Here is a 25,154-nt window from a genome sequence, read left to right on the forward strand (position 1 = left end):
TTTTGCAGGGTTTTTATCATAAATGGGTGTTGAATTTTGTCAAAAGCTTTCTCTGCATCTATTGAGATGATCATATGGTTTTTCTCCTTCAGTTTGTTGATATGGTGTATCATGTTGATTGATTTGTGTATATTGAAGAATCCTTGCATTCCTGGGATAAACCCCACTTGATCATGGTGTATGATCCTTTTAATGTGCTGTTGGATTCTGTTTGCTAGTATTTTGTTGAGGATTTTTGCATCTATGTTCATCAGTGATATTGGCCTGTAGTTTTCTTTCTTTGTGACGTCTTTGTCTGGTTTTGGTATCAGGGTGATGGTGGCCTCGTAGAATGAGTTTGGGAGTGTTCCTCCCTCTGCTGTATTTTGGAAGAGTTTGAGAAGATAGGTGTTAGCTCTTCTCTAAATGTTTGATAGAATTGGCCTGTGAAGGCATCTGGTCCTGGGCTTTTGTTTTTTGGAAGATTTTTAATCACAGTTTCAATTTCAGTGCTTGTGATTGGTCTGTTCATATTTTCTATTTCTTCCTGGTTCAGGCTCGGCAGGTTGTGCATTTCTAAGAATTTGTCCATTTCTTCCAGGTTGTCCATTTTATTGGCAGAGAGTTGCTTGTAGTAATCTCTCATGATCCTTTGTGTTTCTGCAGTGTCGGTTGTTACTTCTCCTTTTTCATTTCTTTTTTTTTTTAAGTGAGTGAGGTTTTTTTAAAAAAATTTATTTATTTATTTATTTATTTTTGGCCGTGTTGGGTCTTTGTTTCCGTGTGAGGGCTCTCTCTAGTTGCGGCGAGCGGGGGCCACTCTTCATCGTGGTGTGCGGGCCTCTCACTGCCATGGCCTTTCTTGTTGGCGGAGAACAGGCTCCAGACGCACAGGCTCAGTAGTTGTGGCTCATGGGCCCAGTAGCTCCATGGCATGTGGGATCCCCCCCAGACCAGGTCTCGAACCCATGTCCCCTGCACTGGTAGGCAGATTCTCAACCACTGTGCCACCAGGGAAGCCCTCCTTTTTCATTTCTAATTGTATTGATTTGAGTCTTTTCCCTTTTTTTCTTGATGAGTCTGGCTAATGGTTTATCAATTTTGTTTATCTTCTCAAAGAACCAGCTTTTACTTTTATTGATCTTTGCTATTGTTCCCTTCATTTCTTTTTCATTTATTTCTGATCTGATCTTTATGATTTCTTTCCTTCTGCTAACCCTGGGGTTTTTTTGTTCTTCTTTCTCTAGTTGCTTTAGGTGCAAAGTTAGGTTGTTTATACGAGATGTTTCCTGTTTCTTAAGGTAGGATTGTATTGCTATAAACTTCCCTCTTAGAACTGCTTTTGCTGCATCCCATAGGTTTTGGGTCGTCGTGTCTCCATTGCCATTTTTTTCTAGGTATTTTTTGATTTCCTCTTTGATTTCTTCAGTGATCACTTCGTTATTAAGTAGTGTATTGTTTAGCCTCCATGTGTTTGTATTTTTTACAGATCTTTTCCTGTAATTGATATCTAGTCTCATAGCGTTGTGGTCGGAAAAGATACTTGATATGATTTCAGTTTTCTTAAATTTACCAAGGCTAGATTTGTGACCCAAGATATGTGTCCTTTCTTAAGTTTGAGAAACCCTTTCTTATCATCTCCCTTCACTGTCCAGAGCTGGGTCATATACCAACTCCTATGTCAGTCTTCTGCAACACGCATGAAATGTAGGGCAGGATGGACACTTGAATAAAAGCAAGGTTCTTCTACCAGATAAGGAGGAATGGCTATCAGGTGGCCAACAATATCTGCTATACAATAGTTGGGTTAAGGCCACACACCCTGTGCATCCTATCATTCTGTGACACTTAAACCTCTCTTCAGCTTTAAGGACACACTGATAGTTTTAGGCAGCATCTTTAATGAATGTCTTTTGTGTTAACACTTTTCCCTTTCCACACTGTATGAATAAGAAAATCTCATCTTTGGGACAATTTTGTCAAAAGTACTGTGTTCTAACTAGAATGAGCAAATCTTTATTATGTCAGTATCTACTTAAAATAGTGGTATATAAATATATTGTTCTTCCGTAAGACAAGTCATTTTAAGTTGTAAGTTACACCAAAAAGCTCTAAGGAGCTCTCTTTTGTAAATTAACCATTAGAAGGACTATGTTAATTATTTTTAATGTAAGAAGAATGCTTACTCTTGCATTTTTGTTCAGGTTAAGGGTTTTGGTCATAACTATAATTTCCTCCACTTTTTTCAGCAAAAAATAAGCTGTTATCTGATTTATATTCTAATAACTAATTTTTAACTATCTTATTTTCATTTACCTTTTAATCAACTGATAAAATACATTCCAATAAATAAGAATTATTTTTACCTCTTCCATAAATTTATATCAAGAAGGGAACTTGATGGGGGAGAGGGATAGATTGGGAGTTTGGGTTTGACATGTACACAGGGCTATATTTAAAATAGATAGCCAACAAGGACCTGCTGTATAGCACAGGGAACTCTGCTCAATACTCTAATAACCTTAATGGGAATTTGAATTTGAAGAAGAATAGATACATGTATATGTATGGCTGAGTTGCTTTGCTGTGCATGTGAAGCTAACATGGCATTGTTGATCAACTATACTCCAATATAAAATAAAAATTTTTTAAAAAGAGAAAGGAACTTGGTTCTCACCTTTTACTCTTAATAAAAGAAGAAGAGCCTTCAGTTTTGCTAAGGAATGTGCCCTTTTATTTGTTTTACTTGATTTATTTAAATCTAAAATGATTTGATATGTTTATCTTTTACATGTCTTAGAATTTAACTTGGGTCGTCTACAAGTTTCCAGAGAACTAGTAAATGATGTCATTCTCCCCAAATGGGCTAAGTCAGCTGAAGATTTCATCTATAAACATAGGAAAGCTCTGGTAAGATTTTTGTATTTAGTTATTAGGCAAATCAATAAGATAAAGATATATGTGTTTTCCAGAGGATGATGGAATAAAGTATATCTATTATTTTCCTGGATTAATTTGTAATCTATTATATGTGCTGTTTTAGAAAGTATAATATAGTAATTTATTTTGAGGTTATGGATCTTCTGATATAGTGAGACTATAGTAGTACAGTCCCATGGATGTATGCAAAAAAAATTTTTTTTCACTTCTGTGAGATATCTACCTATTGTATGTGAAACTATTTTGGTCACCAAGCTGGTATAGTTTGATTTTCACAGTTCCCACATTTGTTTCAAATCTAACAAGAATAAGTACATTTTTTTTCCTCTGAAGGACTCCAGTAAGTTTTTAATAAGACAACTAAATAAATCCTAAATGCCACTTAAAAATATTACTGGGCTTCCCTGGTGGTGCAGTGATTGAGAGTCCGCCTGCCGATGCGGGGGACGTGGGTTCGTGCCCTGGTCCGGGAGGATCCCGCGTGACGTGGAGCGGCTGGGCCCGTGGGCCGTGGCCGCTGGGCCTGCGCGTGCAGAGCGTGACGTGGAGCGGCTGGGCTCGTGGGCCGTGGCCGCTGGGCCTGCGCGTCTGGAGCCTGTGCTCCGCGGCGGGAGAGACCACAACAACGAGAGGCCCCCGTACCGCAAAAAAAAAAAAAAAAAAAAAAAAAAAAAATTACTAGTTTTTTTAGCTAAATTTCAATTTTGGAATTGAAGGACTAGTGAGAGTTAGTTTTATGTTGCTATTGTGTTATTATCTTGCAGATAATGCTTTTTCCCCCCACAAGAGCCCACTTAGCTTTCTATCTAAACTGAAATGTTACAGATTCTGAAACTAAATAGGCCAGTACTTGGAAACATTCCTTGTCATTAGTACATAGTTAGTCAAGTTTACAAAATTCAGGATTACATTATAACATTTGTAAGCAATAACCCCATGCATGAATAAGGAATTGGGAAAAAATAAAACAACTCTGAAAAATAATCTGTTACTTTTTAACTAGGCAGGAACTTCTCAGATGTTTCCTTCTGTGTTATCTATGACAGTAAGTAGGGGTCCAGGATTTTAGGAAGACATACTCCTCATTAATAAGAGGTTAGAAGTTTGTGTTTCAGTTACGTATTGCCATGTAACAAACTATCCGAAAATTTAGTGGCTTAAAACTATAGCCATTTTATTACTTCTCACGCTTATGTGAGTTGACTTGCCTCAACTGGGCAATTCTTCTGGTCTTGCTTAAGGTTCTCATCCCCTTGCAGTCATATGGCAGCTGAGGTTGGAGTCATCTGGAGGCTGTATTGAGACACTGGGATGCTGACTTTTCTCCCTCTCCCTGTAGTCTCAGGATATCTCCTCTTCATGTGGTCTCTCTAACTGATTAGCCAGACTTCTTACCTAGCAGCTCAAGGCCCCCAAAGAATGTAGAAGTGGAAGCTCCTACACTTTCTTGAGGCCTAAGGCTGTGAACTGTCACAGTATCACTTCTGCCTTCTTGTCAAGGTTAAATAGTAACAGGATCAGTGCAGATTCCAGAGGAAAGAAGGTAAACTCCATATCTTAATGGTTGGAGTGAGAAAGAATTTGCAGCTATCATTAATCCACCATACACAGGCTGCCCTCTGGCCACAAAGTATTTACATTCCTTCTATATGCAAAATGTACATACTTCCTCTCAAGACCTTCCCAAAGTCTCAGCTCATTAAGGCAGGGTTCTGCAGACTTTTTCCATAAAGGACCAGCTAGTAAATATTTTCATTGGCTATAAACTTAGTCTGTGTTGAAATTCTGCCATTGTAGTGCAAAAGAAAATGGGGGTATGGCTGTGTTCTGCTAATCTACAAATCTGGCTGCTAGTAAGGTTTGGCCCACAAACAGTAGTTTGCTGATCCTTGCATAAAGGCATGAGGCCTGAAGTCGAGAATCTTATTAGTCATCTAAATCAAATCCATGTGTGGATGAAACTACTCCAGTGTCTCCTCTTGGATCTAAAGACTGAAGTAAGGAGACAAGTTATCTGCCCCCCCATGTAACAGCGGTGTAAAAGGACAGGAAAACTATAATAGACACTAACATTCAAAAGGAAGCGAGAAAACAGAGGCACCTAGCCTCTTGTTTATAACAATTCAGAATTCCAGCAGGGACATGCTCTCAGTTACTTTACTAGGGCCCGGTGCTATTCCGTGATATTGGTTTTCCATGGATCTTTTTGTTCTACCCTTGGGCTCTTGGCTTTTCACTCTGAGTCATTCTTTTCCATAAAAACTAAAACAAAAAACATTGTTTACAAGAGTATCTTTGCAAGCCTCTTTGCTAACCGTGATAAGCTGGAAGCCAAAGTCTCTTATTTTTTGAACAGTTTTTAACTTTTTCAGCTTGAGTTAATGCAGTTTCTTTTAAAACGTTATGGGTTTCTTATGCATCAACTCTGTTGGGCAAAAACCATTCCACATTACTTTATGAGATAGTTCATTATCTCCTTTGGGCTGAGTGGGAGGCTACAATGGGAAAATGTTCTTAAGGTTAAGATGCTCTATTGTCTAGTTGAGTGGGTCTGTGACACACAACCTAAAATCTTTGAGATCTCAGCAGATTGTTTTTAGCCACACTCCTGATCTAAACTTTTGTCCAAGGCCATATTTTACTGGAAACATTCTGATTTAAGCATTAACTTAGGCCATTTCTCACTTTGAGAGTCTTTGCTTTCTAGTGATCCTGGAAATGAGAAATAATTTTCATACCCAGCAAGACTCAGCTCCTTTATATATTTTAAAAATTATGCTTAAAACTCAAACAGTTCATTTTTAAAACTCATCCTTGCTCCTCCCACACATAATCACAGGCAGCTAAAAGAAGCCAATTAGCATTTAAAAACATTCTGCCTGGAAATCTCTGTCCCCAGATCCAAGAGTTCATTAGGTACCCTTTCTATCTTTCATGTAACGAAAACGAGTTCCTTTTTCTCCTGTCTCCAATAACAATTTTCTTACAGTCTTTCAACTCCTCACTAACAGGCTTCGGGTTCTTTAAGCCTCTGCCTGCCACCAAGTTCACCTCTTAGTTGGCGGTGTGGGGTTGTGTGGAGGGAGTGATTTTTCAGCTATCTTCAATCCACCCCAGTGCGGTTTCCTTGAATTGAATTTCTGGACTATTTCAGTGGAATTTTCACAACAAAGATGTATTCCACAGCTATCATTAATTTTTTTGTTGTTCATATTTGGGCTATAAGAATATTTGTTATTTTCTTCACCCATTAGTTAGGAGATGTATATGTAGTAAATATTAATAAATATGTCTACATTTTACTAGATAGAATATAGTCAAGTTGGATCAATGTTTAACATGATTTTGAGATAATTTTATTAACAGTGATAAGATTTGTGTGTGGAAATGCTTAAAATGCTCTTATTTTTTTAAAGGACCTGTCATTATGTTGTAGTTGGAAGTTATCTCTATATTAATTGCTAAATTTGTTTTTTTTCTAGGAGTCTGAATATGTTTCTGCTCATCTTCATGAATGGATAGATCTGATTTTTGGCTATAAACAGAGGGGGCCAGCTGCAGTGGAGGCACTCAATGTTTTCTATTACTGTAGTTATGAAGGTATAAGCCTATACTTTTTCTCTTACATTATGTTAATAAAAAATATTATTTAATATGTGTTTATACATGGTATTTTTGGCATAACTATTTAACACAAGAAAGACTACATTAAAAAAATAGTTTTAGTGATCTTTTCTATTTGAAAGGCTGCTGCTTTTTAAAAAAATAGTAGTTAAAATGTCAATTATTGGTGGCATAAAAGATTTTGATCCCTGGCCATATGTGTCCTATTCAGTTGGGTCTGAATATTCTGTATTAAATTGTTAGCAGACATTAAATAAGACTTTTTAGAATTAAAATAACAAATTCTTCCAATGATAATAAGATGACATTATTCTAATGTTTAGCTCTGGATCAAGAACATTTTCTGAAGGCTTTGAAAGGCTTAAGAAGGAGTTCTTTCCTAATCCTTCCATAGAGCTAATAGTTCTAAAGATTATAAATAGTGTGAAGTTTTATGAATTTGAGCAGAACCCACATGACTTTTAGTAAATAGACAAGCATGATTTTTACCTTGCTGTATTCATTTGATAACAGTTTTATAAGAAGGTAGTATAGTATGGTGGTTAGGAGCATAGACTTCGAAATCAGACTTTACCTAGTTTGGTCAATTACTAGCTATGTAACAATAGGGATTAAGTATGGCTGGTGTAATCAGTTAGCCAGAATATCACCTTTCCCAACTTTTGTTAGATAAACTAATTTATAGGAGTATTTTTGTGTGGTTATTACACTTGTTTCAGCTTAACTATTGTGAAGAAAGCAATCAGGTGTACTATGATAGTGTGCATTTTTATAAGAGAAACTTTTATAGACTACCAGTTAACTTTTGTTTAAAATATTTTAATTCTAAACAGTGGGTGGAATTTATTTTTGTACATATTTAATATCTGAAGCTTTACTGATTTTTAAAAAATTATCTCTTTACAGTAGTTTTATAAATTAATGAATGGAATAATGTTTTGTTGAAAATATACTAATCAGTCTCTGATATGTTAAACAGTTGTGTGGCTTGCTGATTTGTTTTTGCTCTATAGTGAATTGACTACTTCTCTTGGTTTTAGGAGCTGTGGATCTGGATGCCTTAACAGATGAGAAGGAAAGAAAAGCCTTAGAAGGGATGATTAACAATTTTGGGCAAACACCTTGTCAACTGTTAAAGGTAAAGCATAAAAGTTATTGATTACTGAAGTCCAGAATTTAATTGCTAAGGAATAGTACTACCAGTATTTTCAAGGTTTTTTTTTTTTTTTTGTGGTATGCGGGCCTCCCTCTGTTGTGGCCTCTCCCGTTGCGGAGCACAGGCTCCGGACGCACAGGCTCAGCGGCTATGGCTCACGGGCCCAGCTGCTCCGCGGCATGTGGGATCCTCCCAGACCGGGGCGCGAACCCGGATCCCCTGCATCGGCAGGCGGACGCGCAACCACTGCGCCACCAGGGAAGCCCCTTTCAAGGTTTTTAATGATTTAAAACCTTATTTCAGAATTATCTAGAATTTGGAAAAAATTACACTGTCATTTTAAAAATAAATAGATTTAAATGATTGCTCCTATTTTTTAAATAATTAATTAATTAATTAATTAATTTTTGGCTGTGTTGGGTCTTCGTTTCTGTGCGAGGGCTTTCTCTAGTTGCGGCAAGCAGGGGCCACTCTTCATCGCGGTGCATGGGCCTTTCACTGTCGCGGCCTCTTCTTGTTGCGGGGCACAGGCTCAGTAGTTGTGGCTCACGGGCCTAGTTGCTCCATGGCATGTGGGATCTTCCCAGGCCAGGGCTCGAACCCGTGTCCCCTGCATTAGCAGACAGATTCTCAACAACTGCGCCACCAGGGAAGCCCATGATTGTTCCTATTTTGAATGTCAAATTATTGTAGTCAAAATCCACATATTCAGTCAATTTGTCTTAAGTCACAAAGGATTTATATTTACTCAGAAAGCCAATCACATTTATTTTGTTGTTTCTGGGAAAGGAAAAGGTGAGGTTGAAGGCCCCTGTCAGGTGAGCTATTACTCCCTCCTTTATTAAATGGAGAAGTAGCTCTAACTGAGTACCAGTTAGGTTATACCATTAAAGCTGTTCTAATACTGGGACTCATTGCATGTATAAGACTTTTAGTAGTTGACATCTGCCCCCAAAGGGCTCTTACCATCCAGAGCCCAAACCCAGTCCTAAAAATCAAATTGCAGAATATATAAAATCAAAGTATAAATATTACTGTATTTCTTTTCCCATCCTAGTATCTGAAGTTAAATTATTGTCTTCCTGATTGCATACAGCTTTGGATTCATAGAAGTTAATCCAATATTAGTTTGCAAAGACATCTTGATCTTTGTTAGTATATGAATTTGGAAATGAGGACTACATAATAATATACCATTTATTAAGTTGATACTTTCCTGTGCAAGCACTGTGCTAAGTGATTTACCTAACCTTTACAGTAAATATTCAATTATCCTTACTTTTTACATGATGAAGCCGTATTTAATAGAAATTAATACCTAGCCTACAACACCTTAGAAAAATCAAATACTTTTTTCCAGCTTTACACAACTAGAATGTGACTGGGACAGAATTCGGATGCATGATCATCTAACTCCAAATCCTTTCTTCCATGCCATATGTCCTCTGAATTAATAGCTGTAAGCCCCCTTGTTGAACTTGTACATCATTTTTCCATTCCTATGGGCTGTTATTTATATCCTAATTATGACACTTTCCACCTTAGTTAGTTGTATATTTATCCATTTGCCTCATTATATTATAATATGTTAAAGGCGGCAACTTTTTTAAAATCATTTTTGTATCTTTCTTGCATATAGTTTGTGGACAGTAAGTATTTGTTGAATTGAAATCTCCACAGCTATAACAGCAACAGTATATCTAAACTCTGGCTTATAGATGAACTTCTGTTAATTCATTTATCAGACCAAGATTTATAATTGTTACTGTTCCTTAGCAGTAGTTTGTTTGAATCCTCCAACATTGATTTTTGCAGAATATTCATATTTGAAATCAATCTTTATTCCTTACCTGCTGATAGTCAGAAGGCAAAAGTAACAGAATAAAACAGAACACTTCATTGGACTTTGAAATAGATTCTATAATATTTTTGCAGCAGCTTTACTTTTTTTTTTTTACAAGGGCAGTGCTAATTAGTTTTTAAGATAAAAAATGACATAAAAATCAGCTTTTGATTTCAAATAAAGTGAATAATACTCACATGGATAATTCAGAGGTAAATATTGAATTAGAGCTGTCAAATCTCTTTCCCATAATCTAATATTTTGCAATGGAGATAGAATCCTCTTTAGCTCGATTTCTATTCTGCATTTTAACTGTGGCATTGGAATATTAATTTGACTCGTAATTTTCTTCTCATTTAAAAAGGTGATAATATCTTTTGTTTCTGACATTAAAGGTAAGGAATAATAATAACTTATTTGAAAAGCAATGCAGTAATATCTATAATTTGATTCTGAGAATATTGACATTCAAATCTTATTTCAGGAATTAAAGATTCACCTGTATTATAAATTTTGACTTTTGAATAAATGTATTTAATTTTACCAAACATATACATAAGCATGTACCATATTTATACTTTTCTATGTGTTGAAAATCCAAAAATGAATATGACTTATTTTCTGAATTTAAGGTACCTATTGTCTAGTTGGGAAAGACCATAACCAACTATATGTAATCCAACATAGAAAGAAATAAGTACTAAATAAAATACTAATAATGTAGTGTGCTGAGAAAAATAATAGAATAGTTAATTCTGACTTAAAAATTCAAGAGAGAGATCAGTACGGAAAAAAACTTCTACTTTAAAGTAGAAGTAGGGTTTCTGTAGGAATGAAGAGGGCCTGAACTGTGCCAAGGAAATTGAGCAAAAGCCAGGAGTTGTCAATAGTGCATGGTATATAATCCATCATAGCTAGAGTCTGGTATGTATGAAGGAATATAGTGAGAGATGTTTTAATGTAATTATGGAATTATTTTTTTCTTAATTTTTTTTTGGAAGGAACCACACCCTTCTAGATTATCAGCAGAGGAAGCAGTGCAGAAGCAAACCAAAACAGACACTTCAACTTTTAACTTATTTCAGCACCTCCCTGAACTCAAGTCATTTTTTATAGAGGTAATATCCAACTTGATAATATCAAAGGATTTTCTCTGTGATTTCTGTACACTTCATTGTTCCTTTTGTTCTTTAATGGAGAGGGTGGATTTTAATACTTAATCCAAAATAGTAAATAATACTTCAGTAATATGTTCTTAGATTTTTTAAAACAACCTTGTTGAAAGCTTTTGTTTGCTGCTGTAATGTTTTGACTTTCTTTCTTCCAACTTCATGTTCTCCCAAAGGAAACATAAAGAGGAAGAATAATTTGATTTAAATTGCTTTTTGTGTCAGTTGAGATGATATGTAGAGGAAGTCTAAAATAACTTTTAATTACAATGTCTACTCATACATAAATTATGGCCCAAGAGTCAGATTGTTAATTGATGATGTCAGAAGGAATAGTCAAGTGGAGCAAGATAGATAGTTAATACTGTTCTTGAAAGAGTACCTTCAAATTCACATGTTTAAATATACATATTGAATTACAGTTGATTCTTGAACAACACAGGTTTGAACAGTGTGGGTCCACTTATACATGGATTTTTTTTCAATAGTAAATACTACAGTACTACATAATCTGGGATTGGTTGAATTTGTGGGTGCAGAACTGCAGATAAGGAGGAAGCACAGATACAAAGGGCTGACTATAAATTATATAATAATGCATGGAGGGTTGGTGTCCCAAACCCCCGAGTTGTTCAAGGGTCAGCTGTTCTTTGAATAGTTCAGAATGTGAATATGAAATGCATTAATACCTATAAATTTGGTTAGGACAGATAATATTAACTCTTTTGGAAGAATACAAAATGATAAAAAGTTACTAAGAATAGATTGGAGATGTGCATAGAACAAGGAATACCTCTCATGCCATACAGCAAAGGGTGGTAAATGTTTTCTTAAAGGGCCAGATCGTAAATATTTTAGACTTTGTACCTACATATCATTTGAAGGTGCTTAATTCTTCCAGTAATGAAATGTGACATGATTTTGTCTCCCAGGGAAGCTCATTAGAGACTCAGCTCTGCCTAGCACATTCCAAAATTCTAGACTCCCAAAAGAAAAGCCTGTATTCAGACGATGTTTGCACAAATAGTCTAGGCATAGTGAGCCACGTGTATTATTGAAGACAAGTTTTATATCAGGGTAAGGATGTCTTTGCCTGCCAGGTTCCCTGATGCCAGCCGATGGCCAACCTTGCAAGCAGCCTTTCTAAGGAGAGCAGTCTCAGTCCTGCAATGTTAACTTTTTGCTACACATAGGACAACCCACAAAACCCTATTTGATCCCTAAACCGATGGACATGTAATAAGATATTTATTATGTAATGCTGATAAAAGTATTTTCATCATGTCTAATCATTTGTGGCATTGTTTTTTATAGTACAATACATTCTGAGTTCTGTCTGCAGATGCAGTGGCATTTGCCTCTCTCTGCACCCACCCCAAGTCACAGGGTAGCTTTCCTCAGGGCCAGTGTCTGGAGCAGGATAAACACAATAGATATCCTTGGGTACCAATAATTGTTAATCCCTTTTCATCATCATACAAGAAGGTGTTTCCCACTCATTCATATGAAAAGAGAAGGCCTCTTTTAGTTCTCTTCCTAGGTATTAAAATGGTGAAGAAAATTGATGTAGCAGTGAAAGCAAGGGGCTTATTAAATGGATTTCTTCAGATACCATTTCCATTTATGCTTGTTTAAATGTCAGTTGTCTTCTCTTGATTAATTCACTGTATGAAGAGAAAAGATATGCATTAACTTCATGTGGTTATACATCATTATTTAGTTCATATGAAGCTCTTAGAAAAGCACCTGGCACATCGTATGTACCCACTAATGTTAGGTTATAATTTATCTAATAAATGTTAGGTGTAATTTATGAACTATTGTCACATCAAAAAACTTATTTCAAATCATTTTTCTCTTTCACACTGTAATAAGATAATGGTGGATGTTTTCTGAGGACTGTCTTTATTTTCTGGTCCTTTGTTGTAGCTTTCAGGAAGGGCCTCAGGTAATGGAATAGATCTATTTTTTGAAAGTTAAACCCAAAAGGAAAATTCCATAAAATATAACTAGTTTTCCCATTTCACTTATTTGAGAAATGTTTTCTTATATGGTCTGTATTTTCTACTTTATATTCATGTCCGTACGGCATGGGAAAAGGAAAGGTTTTTAAATCACTGGCTGTTTTAAATGGTTGACACTCCTTGAAATTTACATCGCTGTTTAACAGCAGCATAGTGGAATACAAGAGATGATGGGTTTCAGAACTTTCAAGTCTGCCATTCAAACATGGTATATAATTCCTTTCCTATATTTAAAATTAAGTGATGATATGTTTTGATAGAGTAAAAGGCTGTATCTCAGGGTTTATCTTTAAAGAAATAGAAATTTTCAATAATTTGTACCTAATAAAGATAGTAGAACCAGCCACTAAACCTCTGTCCTTTATTTTATAGGGAATTAGTGATGGTATTCCACTAATAAAGGCCATTGTCCCCAAAAATCAGTCTCGTTCTTTTATTTCACAAGGCAGTCCTGAGTTACTGGTAAGTTGATTTATACTTTTTCACACTGCCATGTCTATACCCATTACAACTTATGAAAAAAATTGAGGAAATAAAAACTTTTTTAAAGTCTTTTTTAAAAGCATAGGTAAGGGAATTCCCTGGAGGTCCAGTGGTTAGGGCTCCACACTTCCACTTCAGAGGGCCTGAGTTCAATCCCTGGTAGCCTGGTGGGGGAACGAAGATCCCACATGCTGCACAGCATGGCCAAAAAAAAAAAGAGAGAAAATTTTTAAATAGAATTAATTTGGCCAAGTATAAAAATGTATCTTTTATTTACAGAGCTTTTAAGTAGTTCTGTAATCCTTTTTTTAAAAAATAAATTTATTTATTTACGGCTGCATTGGGTCTTGATTGCTGTGTGCGGGCTTTCTCTAGTTGCGGTGAGCAGGGGCTACTCTTTGTTGCGGTGCGCAGGCTTCTCATTGCAGTGGCTTCTCTTGTTGCGGAGCATGGGCTCTAGGTGCGCAGGCTTCAGTAGTTGTGGCACGTGGGCTCAGTAGTTGTGACGCACGGGCTTAGTTGCTCCGTGGCACGTGGGATCTTCCTGGACCAGGGCTCGAACCCGTGTCCCCTTCATTGGCAGGCGGATTCTTAACCACTGCGCCACCAGGGAAGTCCTAGTTCTGTAATTCTAAAATTTATTTGGAATAATAAATATGTGAAAATACCAGGAAATTTTGTACAAGAAAATTGTGATGTAAATTCTTACTAGATGTTAAAATTTATCATAAGCAGTGAGAATAATGAAAATGAGATATAATACAGAATTGATAAAGGTCCGTCCACATGCAGGACATATTAGTGAGTACATGAATTTTGTCATTTAATCCACCTAACAATTCTGTGAGATAGGCACAATTATTATTTCCCTTCTACAGATGAGGAATTAAAACTCAGAAGTAACTTGCTCACAGTCACAGAGCTAGCAAGCAAGGGACCCTGGCAAATGGACCAAACCTAGGTCTGTCTTATTCTAATTCTGTCACTTAGAAATGATAAAAATTGAGCATAGCACAGTGAATAGTAGAGATTCCAGAGTTAAGCCTATTTTTCTAATTATCCATGTTGTGTTTTTGCTTAGAAAAAACATCTAGAAAGATATACAAAAATAATAAGTACTTTTGAGTGGCAGAATTCTTGTGATTTTTCACTTTTAATACCTGTATATTTTTAAGTTATCTGAATTTTTTTTTGGTAGTCTGTTACTTTTATCAAGGGAGAATAAAGCTTTCCATTTTTTAATGCAAATATTCACTATTACTGTCCCTAATAAAGGGAGACCTTCTTAATAATTCTTCATAAGATCTACTTATGATTTATGTTCTAAATGATAGGTATCTTATTTTTATGGTAAGACTTGATCCTTATTTTCTTCTGACTGCCAACTAATAGATGCTAATAAACTTTGAGAAATTTTGAGGAAAATAATCTTATACTAAAGAAAGATACATTGGGGCAGCTTTTCTTGCAGTAGGATAACAATGAGCTTTTTAACCATTTGAATTATTTTAAGACTTTCTTAATGAGTCTCATGTTTTAAATACACAATCCCGCACTATTCCCTAAGTGACAAATGCTAACATCATGTGAGCATTTGGTTATTCTATGTCACTTTCTTTAATTTTTCATTTAATGTTTGTCTTCATGTGTTTCTTTTCCAGATAACAGTAAGCATGAATTACGTTATTGGAACCCATGGATGGCTGCCTTATGACAGAAACATTTCTAATTACTTTACATTCATCAGGGATCAAACTGTGACAAATCCAAAGTAAGTAAGTGAACATTTAAAGCAAAACAGGTACAGCTAGTACCTTATTGCCAGGAAAAGCAAATAGATTAAACTTTCCAACTTCCAACTTTCCTGATCCTGGCATACCCTTATCTTGTCTACTTTGAGGCTGTTTACAGAATTGACAGTCTTACTAAATTGGCTTTGAAAGTCAAGATTTAAATCTTTTCCACACCTTCACCAATCTCAACTTCTTTACACTTAACCCTTGAGACTATTTTGTTACATGTATTTTTGTTTAATGAATAATATAAGATTAATGTAGTTTATGAATATATTTATCACTTATTAATAGACATTTCAAAATGAACAGTTGAACAGATTTATCTTTTATTTCTTTTTGGAGAGATTAAAAAGATAGTTGATTTCGGTCTAAGTGATCTTTTAAAGAATTGTCTAATATTTAATTGTGTTTACAGAACTCAGCGTAGTATGAATGGACCTTTTGCTCCAGGGCTGGAGATCACTTCTAAGCTATTTATAGTATCACATGATGCGAAGTTGCTTTTTAGTGCTGGACACTGGGATAATAGCATTCAAGTGATGTCACTTACAAAAGGCAAAATTGTTTCACACAATATCAGACATATGGGTAAGCATTAACTTTTTTTCCCCGTAAAAAATTTTTTCTGTTTTTTTCCTAACTATAATAGTAGTACATACTCTTTATAAAAAGCATAAATTTTACCTTTGAAGCTAAGTGAACTTTTTGATAGAGTTGTGTTATGAATATTATATTCTTTCTTTAAGAGTATCTAATGTATTTTGGTTATACTAAGCACCATATAAATTAATACAGCTTCATAGTATATGAAAGATGCTAGGCTAAGTCTTTGAAAAAATTGGTTGCTAGAATAAGAATTTTATGAAAAAATGGTAAAAAAAAATCTGTCATAGTTGAATAAGAAATCAACTGTCCTATTACTTCTTTAGTAGTAAAGCATGAGAGAGGTAAAATTGTTGAATATAGTTTAACCAGGTGCTTCCTTTTTTTTTAACCTTTATCTATCTATCTATCTATCTATCTATCTATCTACTTATTTATTTGGGGCTGTGTTGGGTCTTAGTTGCAGCACATGGGATCTTTTGTTGCAGTGCACGGGCTCTTCATTGTGGCGTACAGGCTTCTCTCTAGTTGTGGTGCGCGGGCTCCAGAGCGCGTGGGCTCTCTAGTTGCTGTGCATGGGCTTAGTTGCCCCGCGGCATGTGGTATCCTAGGTCCCCGACCAGGGATCGAACCCATGTCCCCAACATTGGAAGGCGGATACTTAACCACTGGACCACCAGGGAAGTCCCTAACCTGGTGTTCTTAGTGTCTCAGTCTTTTCAATGTAAGAATAAAACATTGAGTAGATTTTTTCCTAATAAACCCTTTAGGGAAGGGGAATGGAGTCTGTTACTAATTCTGCGCCAGTGACTCCCAAGGTGTCACTTAGCTCAGGTTTTTACAGTTTAGGAAAAATGTATTTTATATTGTGAATTTACAGTGTAATATATACTGTTTTGGCTATGGACACATATTCTGTAGGATTGCAGTTCCAGGGGGAATAGAAGGTGAATGGGGATGAGAGAGTAAGGGAGCAGAGAAGCATATCAAAATTAAGTGGGGATCCATTTAAAAGCTACCTAATCACCTGCCAAGATTTTTGACAGGCATTCCCTTGCCTCATGTCTACTCTTCACCGTCAAAGAAGGGTGGCCTCAAAGAAAGCTCTCCTACATGATTTTAGTGCTGCTCCTTTTTTGTGTCAGTCTTTCCCAGTGCTTTTCCAATGCCATTCCTAAGTTTCTCCCTGCTAGAACAACTAATTTAGTAATAGTTTGAACATGACCTAAAATTGCCCTGATGATTCTGTTCCAGCCAAACTATGCCATTTCATTTTTTTACATTCCTTTTTCTTACAGATATTGTGACTTGTTTAGCTACAGATTACTGTGGAATACATTTGATTTCTGGTTCCAGAGATACTACATGTATGGTATGGCAGATAACCCAACAGGTAGTCACTCATTTAAATACTCTTGGTTTAGATCAGAGATTCACCCTGGGTATACTATTGAGATGTTCTAATAGAATAGTGAATTTTTCTCTTACATTGAATGATTATTTGAGCTCCTTTGCCTCCTTTTACTCCTCATTCTGTTCTGTCTTAATCACCACTTTTTCCCTAGGTTTATTGTCTGATTCTGACCTTATATTACCTTCCAAAGATAGCTCCTTATTAACTTCTTCTAGGAAAACAATTATTTTTCTTGTCTTTGTTAACATGATAATATTCCTATTTTCCTTTCAGGTGGAACTACTAGAAATTATAGATTTAGAATTTTCATCAACCTTATTGTGTACTCTCATGATAATGTTGGTGCAAGGAAGTGTCTTTTTTCTTTATGGCTTCTGGATTTTCTACCTTGCTTAGAAAAGTAAACAGGCGTTTTCTCACTCCCAGGTTATAAAAATATTATCTAAAATAGTTCTTGCGGGCTTCCCTGGTGGCGCAGTGGTTGGGAGTCCGCCTGCCGATGCAGGGGAGGCGGGTTCGTGCCCCGGTCCGGGAGGATCCCACATGCCGCGGAGCGGCTGGGCCCGTGAGCCATGGCCGCTGGGCCTGCGCGTCCGGAGCCTGTGCTCCGCTGCGGGAGAGGCCACAACAGTGAGAGGTCCGCATAACGCAAATAAATAAATAGTTCTTGTAACACTTTTCTTGTTTTATTTTTTAATGGCCGCTGGGCCTGTGCGTCCGGAGCCTGTGCTCCGCTGCGGGAGAGGCCACAACAGTGAGAGGTCCGCATAACGCAAATAAATAAATAGTTCTTGTAACACTTTTCTTGTTTTATTTTTTAAAATTTCAATCTTTAATCCATTTCTATATTTTGTAATACAGAATATTTAATATTAGATATATAATTATGTAGAAAGTCATTTATGCCAGCATAAACAATTACCCACTAAATTGGATCTCTTTCTTTACTCCCCATTCTTTTACATTTATCTATTTCTGTGTCAACACCAAAATGTTTTTACTTTAGTAGTTTAATATTTGGTAAGGCAAATCCTCTCTCACTGTGTTTCCTTTATTAACCACAGCTATTCTTATATGAATATTTATTCTTCTGTATGAACTTTAAAAATATTTTAACTATATCCTCCTCAGAAAACTTCATTTTAGTCTTAATGAAATCATATTTAATTTATATATTTATTTGGTATGGATTGACATGTTTATAGTTTTTCCTATCCAAAAATAGTAAATGTCTTTCCATATTTGTTTCAGGTCTTTTTTCAATGTCCTTTGATAATATTTTTTAAATAATTTTTTTCCATTTAGATCCTGTACTTCGTAATATTTACTTTTTTTTTTTTTTTTTTTGTGGTATGCGGGCCTCCCTCTGTCACGGCCTCTCCCGTTTCGGAGCCCAGGCTCCGGACGCGCAGACTCAGTGGCCATGGCTCACGGGCCCAGCCGCTCCGTGGCATGTGGGATCTTCCCGGACCGGGGCACGACAGACCGGGGTGCGAACCCGGTTCCCCTGCATCGGCAGGCGGACGCGCAACCACTGCACCACCAGGGAAGCCCTATTTACTTTTAATTATCCTATTTTTATGACTGTTTCAGTGGGATTTTTAAATCATTTTTATTTGTAACTGACTATTGCTAGTAAAAAAAAAAAGCTATTGATTTCTATACAGTTAACCTTTATCTAATCAGTTTACCAAATCCTCTTATCTAGCTCTCATAATTATTAGTATTTCTTGGATTTTCTGAAAAGAAGGTAGATATACATTAATGTGATCTGAAAATAATAGTGATTATCTTTTCCAATATACTAATTATTTCATTTTCTTACTCTCTTACATTATTAGCAAATATAATAAAGCAAGAAAATTATAGTGAGCCTCCGTGTCTTATGTCTGATTTTGATGAAATTACCTTCACTATTGTGCCATTTAGTATACTGTTTGCTGTTAGGTTTCACTAGGTTTTTTTTAATTTATTTTATTTCAGTAGTTATCTTCCTTCCTTTTTTTTTTTTTTGGTAGGCTTTTAGTTTTAATAAAATTTCAATTTACAGAAAAGATACAAAGGTAGCACATTTTTGCCATTTGTCTTAGCATTCTCTCCCAATCTTTTTCTCAGTATCTTTTCTTTTTCTGAATATTTTAAAAGTTGGAAACTCTATGTTCCTTTACCCCTAAACACTTCAGTGTGTATTTTCTAAGAACAAAGACATTCTTATACATAGCCACAGTGCAGTTAATCAAAACTGAAATACTTAACATTTATACAATAATCTAATCCACAGTCCAGGTTCTGAATTTGTCAATAGTCCTAATAATGTTCTTTACAGCTATTTTTCCCAGTTTCTCTTCCTTTGTTAATTTATAGTTTTACTTTTTCTTAATGTAATGTATTATGTTGAGAAGTGTCCTAGGTTTGAACCATCCTTGAATTTCTATAATAAACCCATATAATTCATGAGGTATAGTTATATTTTACTGCAGGATTTTATTTGCTAGTACTTTAGTTATTTCTTTACTTATAAGTGAAATAAATCTGTTTTTATTTTGTCTTTGCATGTTTAGTATTAAGATACGCAACCTTTATAAAATGAATTTGAGAAGAGTCCATCTTCCTCTGTAACTTGAATTGATTAAATAATATAGGAATTACTTAATATATTTAAAAATTAGAGTGGACTAAGCACTCAGACTGATACTCTTAGAGGAAGACAAATGTGACCCAAGTAACAGAGTGTCAGGGAGAATTCATTTACATTATATAATGCTCGTAGAAGGTCTGGGCATTTATCTATGATAATCATAAACCAAATACCATGGAAACTACTCAAACATTCTATCATTATATATCATAGAAAGTACTGTATCAAACAAAGCACACTAAAAACAGATGAAGGAAACAACTCAAGTGCAGAGAGATTCCCTGCAATAAATTGTGCTATTAGAAGAACATAATAAGAATATCATTCAGTAAAATAGGACCTCAAATATGAAATTATAAACTAGCATAATAAGATGAAAAGGGAGATTGCAGAAGAATCAAGCTGAGACTAAAACCAATACCATTACAATTATAAATAAACCCAATGCAGAAGCATCAAGGAACAAATTTGATGTGACTGAAAATCAAATTATTAGCATGGAAGAAAGATTTAAAGTAAAGTGAATAGAAATGAAAAAACAAAAGGATTAAAGCAATTAGAAAAAGAATGATAGCTATAGAAATCAAAGACAAGTCAGCATAAAGATAATTGATGTCCTTGAAATAAGGACTCCAATAAATGAAAAAGAGAAAGTATTCAGAGATGTAATAGAAGAAGTTTCTTTCAAGTAAAGGAAGAAAAATTCTGTAGATGAAAAGGGCAAATAATATACCTGTTAAAACTAATCCAAAGCAATCAACTTTGAAACTCTTCAGATTAAGTTTTTGAGCTTGAAAAGATTGAGAATAATTTGAGAATCCAAGGAGAAACCCAAGAATGAGCACTTGTATGAGTAGACTTAGTGGTAAGAACTAGTTGGAATGTCAGTTTGTGATTAGACAGTTTAAATACAGTATAAACCTTTTTAAAGAAAATAGCGTACAAGAAAATTACCTTTGCTTTTCTGTTTTTATATTAGGGAGGTGTTCCTGTGGGCCTAGCATCTAAACCGTTTCAGATTCTGTACGGACACACTGATGAGGTATTGAGTGTTGGCATCAGCACTGAGCTAGACATGGCAGTGTCAGGATCAAGGGTAAGATTTCACCTTTAAAAATACTGATTTCTTTATACAAATTCAGGGGCAGTATTTATATTTAATTTTTTTTCTAGAAGAATTGGTAAAAGCATAGAAATTTTATACTGTGTTTGTCTTGAACTTTGAAAGAGTAGAAAAATACAGAAAAAAAGACTAGATTCTATTTGGGGATTTTACTGGTCTTAGTAGTTAAGACTTGAAATTTCAAGATTGGAATTTTTCCTAAGGTACATGTGTCCTTGGTAGAATAATCATTTTCTTAGTTCCTTTACCATATTTCTTTCTCTTGCTCAGTTTCTTTTCTTCTTTTTTGTTCTTCTTTTCTTTTCTCATTTTCTGATATTTTCTGTGTGTAGGATGGCACTGTGATTATACATACCATTCAGAAAGGTCAGTATATGCGGACTTTACGACCACCTTGTGAGAGTTCTCTGCTCTTGACCATTCCCAATTTGGCTATATCTTGGGAAGGACATATTGTCATCTACTCCAGCATTGAAGAAAGTACCACCCTCAAGGTATATAACAGTTTCATGCAGTAGGGCTAGACTATCTATAAGCTTGTCTTCTCCTTCCCACATTGTGTACATATGAGGAGGCATTCTGAAGAAGGAAAGAACACCATATTTTGAAAAGGATGTTTTCCTTTCATCATTCAATTTGTTCATTCCCTATCACAATATTAGCCTCATGTTTGATTTTGTTTTAGGGCTTTCTATAGCCCTATATGACTTCAAAAATAATTTCTGATTATGTGGGACTTCATAAGCTTAGGTGGAAATTACAACTGAATTAAATTCTTTTTGCACAAGACAGGGTATAAATAAACTAACTGTGATTTTTTTTTCTGTGAATTTTATATGTTTATTTCCTTTTGGTGATAAAGCTTTTTAAAAAATTAAGAGAACTTTTTTAGTTTTGTTTTAAGAATGTGGGTTTTGTTGGATGAGATTTTAAATTCTTTTGGAGGGGTGAGATTTTTAATTCTATTAAAGAAGAGGAGTACTTGTTTAATATTTACTTAGCAATCTGACTGAAATCACTTTAACAATATTGTCTACCTGTTTTCTCTTTAAGTATAACCATTTGTTTATTCCAAAATTTTAAACCCAGTCATCATTCTGTGATAGTCATAGTTTTAATTTGAGATCATTAAATTTTCTTCAACTAATCTTTGCAGGATAAGAATGCATTGCATTTGTTTTCTGTAAATGGCAAGTATCTGCGGTCTCAAGTCCTGAAGGAACAAGTATCAGATATATGTGTAATTGGAGAGCACATTGTCACAGGCAGCTTACAAGGATTCCTGTCCATAAGAGATCTCCACAGGTAAAAAATTAGAATTATTAAAGTATCACTTAGGAAAAGATGGTAGTATTTTCAGCCCAGAGAGAGTAAAATCTGTAATCTAAGATTTCTAATCTTTTTGTTTATCATTTATTATGAACATGTCTTTTTTGGCAACTGTGAAAAAAATTGGGGAAGATGAAGTATTTCTGGGTTGGTAAATGAAATATAGATGTACTTTTTTTTAAAATTTTATTTATTTATTTATTTATGGCTGTGTTGGGTCTTCGTTTCTGTGCAAGGGCTTTCTCTAGTTGTGGCAAGCGGGGGCCACTCTTCATCGTGGTGCGCGGGCCTCTCACTATTGCGGCCTCTCTTGTTGAGGAGCACAGGCTCCAGACGCGCAGGCTCAGTAATTGTGGCTCACGGGCCCAGTTGCTCCACGGCATGTGGGATCTTCCCAGACCAGCGCTCAAACCCGTGTCCCCTGCATTGGCAGGCAGATTCTCAACCACTGCGCCACCAGGGAAGCCCTAGATGTACATTTTAAAAATGCAGAAAATTTATGTTGTGTATATTTTACCACAATTAAAACAATTTTTTTAAAATAGCCAGAAAAAATTTTTTCATAGTGCCAAGCCTGGATTATGGATTTGGAAATTTGTACAATTATAGTTTGAATTTTTAGAAACTAAAGTTAGGTTTAAAAAAATTTTTTTTAATTGTGCTAAAATAAAGTATTTTTAAGGCTAGCATATCTGTTCATGATTTTGTATGTCTGTGTTTAAAATCGGTGAGGAGTCTTTTCTTATTTCACCCAGTGAAGGAAAAGATGTTTGAAAAATGGATATGTTTTTAAGTTTGGTATTCTTCATGTTTACCACCTTATATACACAAAGCACTGTTATTCCCTGCATGCCCCAATACATTCTTTTCTTTTCTTCTCATTTAAAAAACTTACTGTGACATATTTATACTCCTCAAAGTATCTTGGCCCCTCCCAAAGCCCTTTTTTTCTGAATCATTTCCTGATCCAGAGTGTTCTGTTATTACATTCATATCAGAATCACTTCTGTACCAACATCGCTTCCCTGTTTTTGTATTTTCCTTCTCATTTTTGTCATTCTTTCTCATGTGGTAGAGCATTTGAGGCCACATTTCAGTAATGTCTTTCCAACATTTTGTATTACAACCCTAGTCTTAGGGTATTGTTAGGAGAATCCCAAATTAGAAAAAAATTAGGGCTTCCCTGGTGGCGCAGTGGTTGAGAGTCCACCTGCCGATGAAGGGGACCTGGGTTTGTGCCTCGGTCTGGGAAGATCCCACATGCCGTGCAGCGGCTGGGCCTGTGAGCCATGGCCGCTGAGCCTGCGCGTCCGGAGCCTGTGCTCTACAACGGAAGAGGCCACAACAGTGAGAGGCTCGCGTACCGCAAAAAAAAAAAAAAAAAAATTAATATTAATGGAATCTTTTAGCAGGTTAGTCTAGACCATAGTATGTACATCCTAAGATTCTTCATTCTCTAGTCATAAAAGCTGTGAGCATTTTTCATAATGGGGTGTTATTTTATATCATATTTAAAATTTTTTTTTTTTTTTTTTTTTTTTTTGCGGTACGCAGGCCTCTCACTGTTGTGGCCTCTCCCGTTGCGGAGCACAGGCTCCGGACGCGCAGGCTCAGTGGCCATGGCTCACGGGCCTAGCCGCTCTGCAGCATGTGGGATCTTCGCGGACCGGGGCACGAACCCGTGTCCCCTGCATCGGCAGGCGGATTCTCAACCACTGCGCCACTAGGGAAGCCCTAAAATATTTTATATTGTATATTACATCTTTTAAGACCAAGCTAATATACCAATTTTATTTACCTTATCCCCCACCAACACACACTTTTTGAGCTTTTGCGCTTTTTATCCAACTTTCGGTCATTAATCAACAAGGTGAAAATCATTTCGTGAGAGCACATATATATGGTTAGAAGGCAAACAGATGTTGGAAATAGAAAAAACAAAATCTATCAAGTATTTTAAGTAATGCTATAAATGTGGGCTTTTGTGTCACTCAGGTTTCAGGTTTTCTGAACCTAAGTTCCCACATTGTAAAATTAGAATGCAGAATTAGATGATCATTAAGTTATCTTCCAGGTATAAAATTCTGTGAATCCATTGTATATCCATGTAATTATGTGTGTGTTTTTTATTTCTCTTCTAGTTTGAATCTCAGCATCAACCCATTAGCCATGAGATCGCCTATCCACTGTGTTTATGTAACCAAAGAATATAGCCATATTCTTGTAGGATTAGAAGATGGCAAATTGATTGTCGTGGGTGTTGGCAAGCCAGCTGAGGTAAAACCTAGCATCAAGAATTTAATTTCCCGTACTGTTGGGGATTCCTTTGGTTCTTTATTCCAGCTGAATCAGAAGTCTCCATCATGGATAAACAAATTGAAAAACAAATTTGATTTTTCAAACTACAGTAAATGAAAGGGGATAAAGCTAGTATTCAAGAGTGATGTTTATATTATGATATTATTGGAATCACACATTTAACAGTTTATAACTATATGAAGAAGAAAGTTCTTTTATTCTGTTTTTCCAAATCTAGATTTTAGACCACATACTTGAATTTTTAATACATAAAAGCATTTATAAAAAATGAAATATAGACTCAAACAACAAAACTACTTACTTTATTATTATTATTTTGTTAATTTGCCCATGGTGCACAGCTTGTGGGATCTTAGTTCCCCGATCAGGGATCAAACCCAGGCCCAGGCAGTGAAAGCACTGAGTCCTAACCACTGGACTGCCAGGGAATTCCCCAAACTATATACTTACTTTAATTTCAACAAATATTCAGCATGATTGTATGTCAGTTGTACTTTTGTAAAAAGCATCATTTTTTTTTAACTTGGAACTACAAATATCCCCATATCAATGTGCTAATTCTCAATGAATTTCCTGTAGTTCCTATAAATTTATTTGCCAGTGGTTTATTAATTATTGAATATTCAGATATAAAGGTAACACTGTTCCTAAGAAAACTTAGTGGCTATACTCCAAGTAATCTAGTGATTCTTCTAGAAAATTTATTTTGTTACA

The 25,154-nt window shown here is 35.5% G+C and overlaps 1 protein-coding gene across 3 annotated transcripts in view; it reads left to right on the forward strand.

Moving 5' to 3' along the window:
* Positions 1–25,154, forward strand: part of NBEAL1 (neurobeachin like 1) — a 181,364-nt gene that overhangs the window by 150,210 nt on the left and 6,000 nt on the right. For all 3 annotated transcript variants that reach the window (XM_055089508.1, XM_024124568.3, XM_024124569.3), the window contains 12 exons: positions 2,780–2,889; positions 6,402–6,519; positions 7,584–7,681; positions 10,544–10,660; positions 13,108–13,197; positions 14,880–14,989; positions 15,430–15,602; positions 16,916–17,010; positions 20,649–20,765; positions 21,125–21,286; positions 21,949–22,097; positions 24,263–24,398. In XM_055089508.1, the coding sequence (XP_054945483.1) occupies positions 2,780–2,889; positions 6,402–6,519; positions 7,584–7,681; positions 10,544–10,660; positions 13,108–13,197; positions 14,880–14,989; positions 15,430–15,602; positions 16,916–17,010; positions 20,649–20,765; positions 21,125–21,286; positions 21,949–22,097; positions 24,263–24,398 (1,475 nt within the window). The remainder of the gene's footprint in view (positions 1–2,779; positions 2,890–6,401; positions 6,520–7,583; positions 7,682–10,543; positions 10,661–13,107; positions 13,198–14,879; positions 14,990–15,429; positions 15,603–16,915; positions 17,011–20,648; positions 20,766–21,124; positions 21,287–21,948; positions 22,098–24,262; positions 24,399–25,154) is intronic.

This window comes from Physeter macrocephalus, chromosome 2 (assembly GCF_002837175.3).
Source record: "Physeter macrocephalus isolate SW-GA chromosome 2, ASM283717v5, whole genome shotgun sequence".
Classification (NCBI taxonomy): Eukaryota; Metazoa; Chordata; class Mammalia; order Artiodactyla; family Physeteridae; genus Physeter; species Physeter macrocephalus.